At 44.4% G+C, this 12893-nt stretch overlaps 1 protein-coding gene across 1 annotated transcript in view; it reads left to right on the forward strand.

Moving 5' to 3' along the window:
* Window positions 1-11462, forward strand: part of LOC124722730 (cuticle protein-like) — a 58153-nt gene extending 46691 nt beyond the window's left edge. Inside the window, exon 3 of the mRNA XM_047247871.1 lies at window positions 10890-11462. Coding sequence (XP_047103827.1) covers window positions 10890-11462 — 573 coding nt within the window. The remainder of the gene's footprint in view (window positions 1-10889) is intronic.
* Window positions 11463-12893: the final 1431 nt, after the last annotated feature.

Consider the following 12893-nt stretch of genomic DNA (forward strand, 5'->3'; position numbering starts at 1 on the left):
GTGTCGGCGTCTGGAAAGCATCCATTTGACTCCCTCACACCCATCGGCTTAACCCTTTCAAGATCAGCGGAAACCCGCCTGTCACCGGACCACCCGGGTGATGAGAGACACTGCGTGGGAAGTCCGCATGTGAAGGAATAGCAACTTTTCACTTCATGCAATTAGAGAGGAAAATCGAATTACTCAGCGTAAGATAGAAATATGAGAGGGGGCTCATGCCACCGGTCAAACCTTTGGGCGATGCGATGGTGTTCCTCCAGTTCTGTGTAATATGCAATGTGGGCTGTGTAACAGTCATCAAATTCCTTCTGGTCCAAGTGGAAACTCACCCTTTTTGTTCATTTGAATAGCAAGTAGAGGGGTTAGTAAAAGCACCTGGAGGCGTATTTAGAACCAACTAGACTCTGCATCCAACTGGAATCGAACATACAGCAATCTGATTCTCTGAAATTTGGCAGACCTTGTTTCTACATATGGTCAGTAGAATATCTGCTCAAAGCTTAAGATGAACGTCATTTCGACAGAGTTTTTAACAATCCATCCTCCTTTATCTTAAGTATTGCTCTAAAGCAGCTGGTTTCACTGTAAGTTCTTCAAATGGCTCATGGCCGTGCAGTTCTAGACGCTTCAGTCTGGAACCGCGTGACCGCTACAGTCGCAGGTTCGAATCCTGCCTCGGGCATGGATGTGTGTGATGTCTTTAGGTTAGTTAGGTTTAAGTAGTTCTAAGTTCTAGGGGACTGATGACCACAGATGTTAAGTCCCATAGTGCTCAGAGCCATTTGAACCATTTTTCAAATGGCTCAAATGGCTCTGAGCACTATGGGGCTTAACAGCGGAGGTCATCAGTCCCCTAGAACTTAGAACTACTTAAACCTAACTAACCTAAGAACATCACACACATCCATGCCCGAGGCAGGATTCTAACCTGCAAGCATAGCAGTCGCGCGGTTGCAGGCTGAAGCGCCTAGAACCACTTGGCCACTCCAGCCGGCCTGTAAGTTCTCTCCAGCTCTATAAAAATACGGCTTTTGGCAGTACGCTCAGTTGCACTTTTGTTAACTTTTTCTATCATTTTTTTAATGTAATCTGCAGAAGTCTGAAATGTAGCAAGGAAACGCTGTTGAAAGTTTTTCATGTTATAAATTCTTCGTCAAAGGGAGAATTGGACATTTCAACAACCAACAGTAACACGTCAGCAGTTCAACGCCGTCGTAGGACAAGTTATGTACAAAGATTATTCACTTATTTACCATGTAATCCATTCGCTTATATTGGTGTCTACTTAATACTACCTTAGTGCAGAATACTGTTTTAAAAAATTCGTATTCGGTGATGTGTCCTTTGGCTGTGCTACATTATTTTAACGAGGCACTTCAACCTCATTGTGCACATGTAATTAAATTATCTAGAGAAATATTTGGAATACTGACAATAAATTTGTCAGCCACCGAGGACACACGAACAGACTGGTAATATGGTAGCATATACAAGTATTCCGACTGTAAATTGGCATTTAATTTATCGATTGCTAAATAAGGTCTAATTAACGCTTGTTTGCCAGTCTTATAAGTTACATCAACAATTGCTTGTAAGTATTTAAACACTTACCTGTAACCCCAGTATAAATGCCAACATTACATTAATTTCTTTCTTGCAGTTGAGAATTAACGCCCTTCTTTCTCAGTATTCAGTGGTCGGTGCATTTAGACTCAATGTATTCAGACTCTGTGAGCGTCAAAATAAATCCATTAAATCAAATTTCTCGAAAATATAATCTGACACGTACTGTATCTCTGATAGATAGTGTCGGAAGTTCCATGCGGCTTTTCGTGGATGATGCTGTAATATACAGAGAAATTGCAGTATTAGAAAACTGAAGCGAAATGCAGGAAGATCTGCAGCGGATAGGCACGTGGCGCAGGGAGTGGCAACTCACTCTTAACATAGACAAATGTAATGTATTGCGAATACATACAAAGAAGGATCCTTTATTGTATGATTATATGATAGCGGTAGCAGTTACTTCTGTAAAGTATTTGGGAATATGCGTACGGAACGATTTGAAGTGGAATGAGCATATAAAATTAATTGTTTGTAAGGCGAGTGCCAGGTTGAGATTCATTGGGAGAGTCCTTAGAAAATGTAGTCCATCAACAAAGGAGGTGGCTTACAAAACTCTCGTTCGACCTATACCTGAGTATTGCTCATCAGTGTGGGATCCGTACCAGGTCAGGTTGACAGAGGAGATAGAGAAGATCCAAAGAAGAGCGGCGCGTTTCGTCACAGGGTTATTTGGTAAGCGTGACAGCGTTACGGAGATGTTTAACAATATTAAGTGGCAGACTCTGCAAGAGAGGCGCTCTGCATCGCGGTGTAGCTTGCTGTCCAGGTTTCGAGAGCGTGCGTTTCTGGATGAGGTATCGAATATATTGCTTCCCTCTACTTATACCTCCCGAGGAGATCACGAATGTAAAATTAGAGAGATTCGAGCGCGCACGGGGGCTTTCCGGCAGTCGTTCTTCCCGCGAACCATACGCGACTGGAACAGGAAAGGGAGATAATGACAGTGGCACGTAAAGTGCCCTCCGCCACACACCGTTTGGTGGCTTTCGGAGTATAAATGTAGATGTAGATGTAGATACTAATTGCTGACAATTCCCTAAAACGTAGATCACATCAAAAAGGGCATTCACAGATGTCTGAAATGAAAATTATCAACGATGATAACAACAGTGGCGATGAAACATAAAAGAAATGCTAGTTTCGTGGTGCTTTTAATATGATAAGCTGCAAACACAATTTTGTCCTTGTTAGCATCACGAAATAACGGTGCGTAGTAAGTTATTTCTTCTGCGAAGGTCAATATTTTGCCTCAGTGTAATGTGTCAAGTAATGATGAATGAATGCAGGGACACGCTAAGGACAATAAGAGATGTCTGCGCCGAGACGCAAAGCGGAGGGCGTGTAAGATAAGGCGGTGAAAGCGACATTGGATGCTGTGGTGTAACCGCGGCCGGCTGGCTTTCGACAGAAGCGGGGCGCCGATTTCGGTCACGCCCCGGGCTGAAGCCGGGGTCACTCCAAATAGATCGCTGTAACGCGTAGACGCACTGAGCTCAGCTGCCGGCCACGCAGGCGTGGTCAATTTTGAAAGAGCGCCCGATTACATCAACTGGACGTCCGGCCAGGTATATAAGACCCACCCGGGTCCAGAGAAGCCAACAGTCAGTTCACATCCACCACAATGGCAGTCACGGTAAGCAGCACTCTCGCTCTTACATTGTGCTTATTTCTCTTCCCGTAGCAGATTGCACTTTTTTCTTGGAGTCTGTCCAACAGTAGTATTGCAGCCATCTTGTGACAGTCGTCTCTCCACGGTCGGTTAGTCGAGACCAATAACTGTCGTGATCTTCCCGTTAATTACTTGGGGCGTTTATGCACTAGGACTCACCGAAATGGATGCGCCTTCGTCGTCAACGTTACACCTAAATTGCTATGCAGTGGTAATGAAACTCTGGCAGATTAAAGCTATACACCGGATGAGGTTTCAATCTCGGTCAAGGGACTTCCACGGGCATCTCTCACTCAAACTGAAGCTACAGAGCACGTTTCATGGGCTAAGCTTCAATCTGTCACCTATCCATTATGCATTCTAAGTTTACAGCATCTCGTGCACATGGTTCACACAGAAAGTCTCTTTGGAAAGAGGTAGGCTATACGGTAGAAAATGTGCGAGCTGCAGCCCAAGAGTCTGTTTCCAGTTTGCATAGAATTTGCATTGTAATTATATTTGGTTTTAAATTATGGGTGCTGGTTTTGGAACGCCGTTGGAACATTAGTGCCGCGAACAATTACATATTTGCAGGAAGTTTCCTGATACCGTACACTCCGCTATAAAATGACACTGATTTTGGTAGCAGTTAACGATTTTCTCGCGCTTATTGTTTGACCACGGTGACGAATGTAAGTGAAATGTGTCCTCCTTAAATTACATTCCACTTGACAGGACAGTGAATGAAAGACAACTACTTCTTTCCCGCGTCTTTTTCAGGTTTTTCACAGGCCTCTTTTTCTTACTATCAATGTACAAAATTTATGTTAATTACTCTCCGCGTCAGAAGCTCAATCAAACTTTCAGTCGTAATCAGATATAATACATAAATTTTTTTGAGAAGTAAATTCCCAATACACCGGAATATGGAGAAGTAGCTTATGTGATCCACAACGAAATATTCTCTAAAAATTCTAATTATAGTGTATGTCAACAGACGAGCCGGAAATAATTTTAAGTAAAATGTCACTGAAGTACTGTTGTTAGTGTCCTTATTTATTATTTTAGCAGTTACTCCTACATTTAATCTCGTAAATAAATAAACTAATGGAATATGCCAGAAGTTTCGTGAATGTGTATTTGCTTGTCTACTGTTCTTATACAAAGCATTAGCCAACAGAAGGTGAGCATTTACAGATTAACTTCACTTATGTAATCAGAATGACAATGCAAAATGAAAGACAATGAAACATTTGCCTCTTCTAATATTCCTTCCACATTATTACGACTGCATTCGAAATCGCATAATTGCTACTCTCTTAACTTCGCTGTTCGGTACATCAACGTATCGGAATAAATACACAGAACGATTTATCTATTGTCAACAAAGTATGAAAGAACTTAAATCATCATCGGCTGAACATATCTCGAACCTCTAATGCTAGTTCGAAAACTAACGTCATATTTACGTAAAAGGCATTGTTCCTATGAAGCAAATCATAATGTATTGTAGATGGCACTGTTTTCTGAAAGGTAGTGTCTCACAGGCAAGAGAGCTAAAGAAAGCCGAAGTAAGCTGATGTAATTAAAAACCTAAAGACCATTGTAATAACATATGTTGTTCCCAAATTAACACACAGTTCAATAAGAACACAGTTCTGCCAGAGTTGTGATAACCGTTCTAAATCGTTCAGTCCGTCAATCAGCTTTGAAATTTTATTTGGTTCTGACGTAAGTCATCGCTGTTGAGAATTATAGAGCAGAGTACGTGGTAAGACAATTTGCATTGGAGAGCATAACAGAATCTAAGTTACTGTCCCGTTTCTAATTTATGGGGTTATTTTAATACACTACTGACTGTTAGATGCCTATTTTCAGACTACTGCTTCAACGAAATACTATTTATTCGTGCTGAAATGTCTACGTTAAATCTCTAATCAACCAGTCTCGAGTAAGCAAAAATATGGTTTGAATGAAGCTTATTGTGTCAGATCAAATTTCTAGGACTCTGTCATTTTGACACAGATCGCACAGTATCTCGGGACATTCCATAAGGGAAACATAGCTTTACAGGTCAGAATAATAAATAAATAATATCTTTTTGGAACTCTAGGTGAAGCACGTACTAATACAATACGATCGGTCATTGCAGTAGATTCTTCCCCTGTCTTTCAGTCTAGCAACATTCCACACACCAAGATAAAATATGCTACGTAGTACGACAGTGTGCATATTAGGCGCAATGTGATCCGCGTTCATAAAATAGCTACAGTTTCTTTAAGGAGTTCCATACACAGTACTAGAAAATCAAGCTTCCTACTAGGCAAATAACGGTAATATAACAATTTGATCACCAAGAGACACAGAGTTTGCTAATCAGTAGCTAAGACAGAGTGAAGCATCAGGTTTAAGAGCTTAGAAGAGAACTGCTCTAGTTGATTGGTTGGTTGATTTGGGGGAGGGGATCCATCATCGAGCTCATCGGTCCCACCGGATAGGGGAAGGATAGAAAAGGAAATCGGTCGTGCTCTTTCAAGGGAACCATCCCGGCATTTGTCTGAAGCGATTTGGGGAAATCACGGAAAACCTAAATCAGGCTGACCGGACGCGGGTTTGAACCGTCGTCCTCCCGAATGCGAGTCCAGTGAGCTATCCACTGCGCCACCTCGCTCGGTAAAACTGTTCTAGTCCGAAGGTGAAAAGAGGTCTGACAGTAAAACTGTCAGCGAGTACACATGATTTCATCAAAAATTTTCATCCTTCTTAGGCATACATGAAGCCTTTCAGTGAGAACTAACAATAGCCGATGTGTACCTCCCCACCCCTTGAAACTGGGAGGAGAAGGTCTCCCATGTTGCCGCCACGGTTGCTTATTTCCGTAGATTTAACCTTGCTTTATAAGAGCGTGCGCATTTTCGGATTTAATTTCATATACCACTAGCTTATATAGTAAGGACTCTGAAGGGTTTGGTTCATTAGAAGTGTTGTTCAAGTCTTATGAAACTTCATGAAGTTGGGCTGGGGCAATAGACGAAGGATTTTAGATTTTTACTGCAGGAGTTGTTTCAGTTAGAAGGCTGTCTCAAAGAGATACATCCCATTTCACAAGAATATATCATCTACATGAATCCATACAGAAACTTGGAAAATGGAATGATGGTATGGTATTGTTGGCCGGGAGGTGCTGTCCGGGGAAGTTTGGCCGCCGAGTGCAAAGCAAGTCTTATTTCAGTCGACGCCACATTGGGCGACTTGCGTGCCGGTGATGAGGATGAAACGATGATGAGAACCACACAACATCCACTCCATGAGCGGAGAAAATCTCCAACCCATCCGGGAATCGAACCCGAGCCCGCTTGCATGAGAGGCAAGCACGTTACCACCCAGCTAAGCAGGCAGACTGATAGTTGGAGTACAATTTTAAATTACGAATAGGACTACAAAGCTGTGACTTCCAAAATAACTATCCAAATTTACAAGCGCGTATCTTTTACATGCATGTACATGTCTTGGCATACTTTTTTACATGTGCCTACATCTGCATCTTCATGGTTATTCTGTAATTCACGCCTAAGTGCTAGGTAGAGGATTTATCGAACCACTTTCACATTATTTCTCTACCGTTCCACTCTTTAACAGCGCACGGGACAAACGAACACTTAAATCTTTCCGCGCGGGCTCCTATTTCCCTTATTTTATTATGATGATCATTTCTCCTTATGCGAGTGGGCGTCAACAAAACATTTTCGCATTCGAAGGAGAATATCGGAGATTGAGAGTGAAAAGATGACCGCAGCAACGAAAAACACTATTCTTTTAACGATCGCCACCTCAGCTCCCCTATTTCGTGAAAATACAAAACGAAAACAAGCTCCCTTTCTTTGAACTTTTTCGATGTCCTCCGTCATTCCTAGCCGGTAAGGATCTCATTTCGCTCAGCAATACTCTAGCAGAGGACGGGCAAGCGTAGCGTAAGCAGTCTCTTCAGTAGACCTGTTGCATTTTCTAAGTATTCTGCCAATAAACCGCAATATTTTTCGCCTTTCGCACAACTTTATTTATGTGATCGTTCCAAATTAAGTTGCTCGTAACTAGTATACCTAGATATTTAGTTGAGCTGATAGCCTTTACAGTTGCATGATTTATCGTGTAACCGAAATTTAATGAATTTCTTTTAGTATTTATGTGGCTGACCTCACACTTTTCATTGCCACTTTTCACACAGTACAGATAATTTGTCTAAATCATTTTTCAGTCGGATTTGATCTCCTTCTGTAAAACTTTACCAATCTTGGGGACTTTGCATTATTTTAATTTGGCATACTTTTCTCGTGGCTTCTACAACAGGGTTCTGACCATTTTTGTGTACCATGGGGGATCAATATCATCTCTTATTAATTTATTTGGTATATAAATCTCTCAGCTGCCGCCGATTCTCTTTCTTCGAATTTAAGCCACATCTGGTCTATGCGTCCATAGTATCAATGTAGCTGTAGATGTAGAGTATATAAGGTAGTTTCCTTCCAATCGAACGCACATTGGGAAATGAACGAGCGAGCGGGTGAGCGAACTAGCTTCATTAGTGAGAGATCTACCAACAGCCACACCAAATGGAAACTGGCAACTGGCATCAAAATAAAGTTCAGTTTTGATGCAAAAGTTAAAATTCACCTCAAGATTTTCCCGTCTTCATTCATATAGACAATATTGTCTTGTGAAATCGGGCGAATGTTTTTAAAACACCCAGTATATAACGGATATCTCAGAAAAAATAGATTAGATTCATTAGATATGTCCAATGTGTCCCATGCTATTATATTAATATCTTCGAAAGCTTCAAGACCACCATAATCTGCATGATTGCTTGCACCAATAGACACAGTCATCCCAATACTTCTTCCAAATACAGCATCGAGAAGCACACAAATGTCGAGGTGACATCCTTAAACACATTAGAACCTCCAATAACCCACTGTTTGTTTGGCTCGCCTGAAGCTTCGATTGAAACAGCCTCCAAGTTCCTGTAGACTAGAATGTAACGTCGAGGACGTACATAACGTCTCCTCGACGTTGTAGAGGCCTGTGAGCTTGGCAACAGTAACAGAACGATGCTTCTGCCACCAACATACATCACGCGTAATGAACGTAAATGCAAGACGAGAAAACTCAGAGCTCCTGCGAAAGCAAGTAGACTGTGGTTTTTTCCAAGCTCCATACGCGAGTGAAACGGAAAAAGGAATGACTAGCAATGGTGCAAGTTACCCTCCGCCATGCGCCGTATGGTGACTGGCTGAATATGTACCGAGAGACTTCAAAAAGTAACTTACTCATTATTATAGCAGTCTGCACTATACCTCATAGTGACACAGATACGTGAGACCATTTTTCAATATAGTCACCAAGTCTCTGTAAATAACGGTCGGAACGTTCTACCAATCGTTCAGTTTCTCGAACGGCAGAAATCCACTCCTTGCTCACCGAGCCATTCGCAAACTGCTGTCTTAGCTTCGCCATCGTTGAAAAATCTCTTTCCTCCCAAATGTTCTTCCACTTTGCCGAACAGACCGAGGTCTGGACTCTCCGATCAGTTTCACCCTTGTGTGTGCGATCTCGGTCAAACTGTTGGCACGATTTCACTACGGATGTAGAAGACATTACATTTAGTCCATATAGTGACAGAATTTCACGAGGAATTCCCACAAAATTTAGAGATTTTGCCACAAGAATCGAACTGCACCTAGAACTTCAATTTTGCAGTACGTTTCCAATTGCCGTGCTATTTCACTCGCAACCCGTGATGCACCTGTTATCCGTACCGCACCAGAACTGCGTCTGCAGGAAACCCGGTATACGTACTCTCTTCTGGCGACGCGCCATGCTCTTTGAGCTATGGTCTTAGCTTGGGACGACAGATGTAACTTACACTACAGGCCATTAAAATTGCTACACCAAGAAGAAATGCAGATGATAAACGGGTATTCATTGTATATACTAGAACTGACATGTGATTACATTTTCACGCAGTTTGAGTGCATAGATCCCAAGAAATCAGTACCCAGAACAACCACCTCTGGCCGTAATAACGGCCTTGATACGCCTGGGCATAGAGTCAAAACAGAGCTTGGATGGCGTGTACATGTACAGCTGCCCATGCAGCTTCAACACGATACCACAGTTCATCAAGAATAGTGACTGGCGTATTGTGACGAGCCAGTTGCTCGGCCACCATTGACCAGACGTTTTCAATTGGTTATAGACCTGGAGAATGTGCTGGCCAGGGCAGCAGTCGAACATTTTCTGTTTCCAGGAAAGCCCGTACAGGACCTGCAACATTCGGTCGAGCATTATCCTGCTGAAATGTAGGGTTTCGCAGGGATCGAATGAAGAGTAGAGCCACGGGTCGTAACACATCAGAAATATAACGTCCACTGTTCAAAGTGCCGTCAATGCGAACAAGAGGTGTCCGAGACGTGTAACCAATGGCACCCCATACCATCACGCCGGGTGATACGCCAGTATGGCGATGACGAATACACGCTTCCAATGTGCGTTCACCGCGATGTCGCCAAACACGGATGCGACCATCGTGATGCTGTAAACAGAACCTGGATTCATCCGAAAAAATGACGTTTTGCGATTCGTGCACCCAGGTTCATCGTTGAGTACACCATCGCAGGCGCTCCTGTCTGTAATGCAGCGTCAAGGGTAACCGCAGCCACGGTCTCCGAGCTGATAGCCCATGCTGCTGCAAACGTCGTCGAACTGTTCCTGCAGATGATTGTTGTCTTGCTAACGTCCCCATCTGTTGACTCAGGGATCGAGACGTGGCTGCACGATCCGTTACAGCCATGAGGATAAGATGCCTGTCATCTCGACTGCTAGTGATACGAGGCCGTTGGGATCCAGCACGGCGTTCCGTATTACCCTCCTGAGCCCACCGATTCCATATTCGGCTAACAGTCATTGGATCTCGACCAACACGAGCAGCAATGTCGCGATACGATAAACAGCAATCACGATAGGCTACAATCCGACCTTTATCAAAGTCGGAAACGTGATGGTACACATTTCTCCTCCTTACACGAGGCATAGTTCTAAGTTCTGGGGGGCTGATGACCATAGATGTTAAGTCCAATAGTGCTCAGAGCCATTTGAACCATTTGAACCAGGCAACACCGGTCAACTGCTGTTTGCGTATGAGAAATCGGTTGGAAACTTTCCTCATGTCAGCACATTGTAGGTGTCGCCACCGGCGCCAACCTTGTGTGAATGCTCTGAGAAGCTAATCATTTGCATATCACAGCATCTTCTTCCTGTCGGTTAAGTTTCGCGTCTGTAGCACGTCATCTTCGTGGTGTAGCAATTTTAATTGCCAGTGGCGTACTTTCTGAGGTCCCTGCGTATCTAGATGTAAATGTAGATGGGTGAAAGACTGTGATCGTCTCCCTAAATATACTGTATAAATTCGCTTTTAAATATCTAGCAGTTGAGATAAAAGGTAGTAAGAATCTGCCTCCTCCATTGTAAATGGCGTCCGAGGAGGAAAGGGACAAGCCGAAAAAGTTTAGGGCACGCATTAATTAAGCGGAGAGTGAGAGAGTGTCGTTGACTGCAGCTGTTGGTCCTTGCCGGAGCGCTGTCCGTGGCGAGCGCGGGTCTCCTGGGAGCCCCCGCCGTCGTCGCACCCGGAGCGCCACTCGCCGCCCCCGCCTACGCCGCCCCCGCCTACGCCGCCCCCGCCTACGCCGCCCCGGCCGTCGCCGTCGCCCACGCCGCGCCCGTCGTCGCCAAGGCTGCCGTCGTCGACGACTACGACCCGAACCCTCAGTACAGCTACGCGTACGACATCCAGGACGCGCTGACCGGCGACTCCAAGGGCCAGCAGGAGACCCGCAACGGCGACGTGGTGCAGGGCAGCTACAGCCTGGTCGAACCCGACGGCTCCCGCCGCACCGTCGAGTACACGGCCGACCCCGTCAACGGCTTCAACGCCGTCGTGCACCGCGAGCCCGTGGTGGCCGCCAAGGCTGTCGTCGCCGCCCCCGCCGTCGCCAAGGTGGCTGCCCCGGTCGCCTACGCCGCCCCCGCGTACGCGAAGGTGGCCGCCCCCGTCGCATACGCCGCCCCTGCGTACGCCGCCCCTGCCGCCTACGCTGCTCCCCTGCACACCAAGGCCATCCTCGGCTAAACGATGCTTCATCTCATCCTCTTCCTCACGCATTTATGTTAATTCGCGCATTAAATTATTATATATTTGTAAATAAAGGAATTGCACAGTACACAATTAGTCCTTGTCATAAACTTACAAGACCGTACACGGACACACGCTGCGAGCAAACAGATTCGATGATTTCAGTAACTGCTCCGAATTTCTTAATTTCCAACTACGCGTAATATTCTATTTTTGGTTTTTGATAAATATTATTTCCAATTTCCTGGCAAATCTCATTTGTACGTAATTTTCTTGGCTCAAATGGCTCTGAGCACTACGGGACTCAACGTCTGAGGTCATCAGTCGCCTAGAACATAGAACTACTTAAACCTAACTAACCTAAGGACATCACACACATCCATGCCCGAGGCAGGAGTCGAACCTGCGACCGTAGCGGTCGGGCGGTTCCAGACTGTAGCGCCTAGAACCGCTCGGCCACTCCGGCCGGCGTAATTTTCTTACATTACTTTTGAGTAGCCGTAGGTTCTCCATTTTCTCCCAATATGGTTAATTTCTTCGTGGAGTATTTCGAAGAACACGCGTTAAGTTCAGATCCTCTTCGTCAATCTAGCTTCCTTCGTTATGATCCGGCCACGCGGATGGCTTTCAAATAGCTCTAAGCACTATGGGACTTAACATCTGAGCTCATCAGTCTCTTAGACTTAGAACTACTTAAACCTATCCAACCTAAGGACATTACACAAATCCATGCCCGAAGCATGATTCGAACCTACGACCGTAGCAGTAGCGCGGTTCCGGACTGAAGTGCCTAGCACCGCTCGGTCACAGCGGCCGGTCGGCCACGTGGAATGGAAGCTCCTAACCCATTAACTGATCGTATGAATAGCAGGCACACTAATACCAAGTTCAGCGCTGAGAAAAATAGAGAAGGAAAATTGCCATTTTTAGATGTGTCTTTTGTACGAAAGTCACATGGGCGGCTCTGCCACACTATTCACCACAAACTTACACACATTAAATTACACCTGAATAGACAAAACTTTCGTCATCCAGTGACAAATAGATCAGTAAGTTTTAAACTCTGCGGAGACAGGGAAAGGAGAGTCGATGTGTTTGAGATGAGGTGATTAAAAAAAAAACATAGAGCTAAAACTGTTCCTGAAAAGAACCACCTGCATTCCTAGATCAGTTATCTCAAAAAGATGTTCCATATGACCAGCTACAGTGAACGAGATGTTGCATAACCCACCTCCCGCAGATAATCATCGCAAGATGATCAGCCTACTCGGAGCTACAACAAATAAAATAGGCAAAGTTTTGAAAGTACAACACATTCAATCCATTTTATAACGACCCAAGAAAATTAAAGAGATTATGCGCCAAGTAAAATACGGCCTTTGTCCCAGTGTCCTTCGCAAGCTTTTCTGAATGCAACGGCAGTTATAT

The sequence above is a fragment of the Schistocerca piceifrons genome, chromosome X, assembly GCF_021461385.2.
Source record: "Schistocerca piceifrons isolate TAMUIC-IGC-003096 chromosome X, iqSchPice1.1, whole genome shotgun sequence".
Lineage (NCBI taxonomy): Eukaryota > Metazoa > Arthropoda > Insecta > Orthoptera > Acrididae > Schistocerca > Schistocerca piceifrons.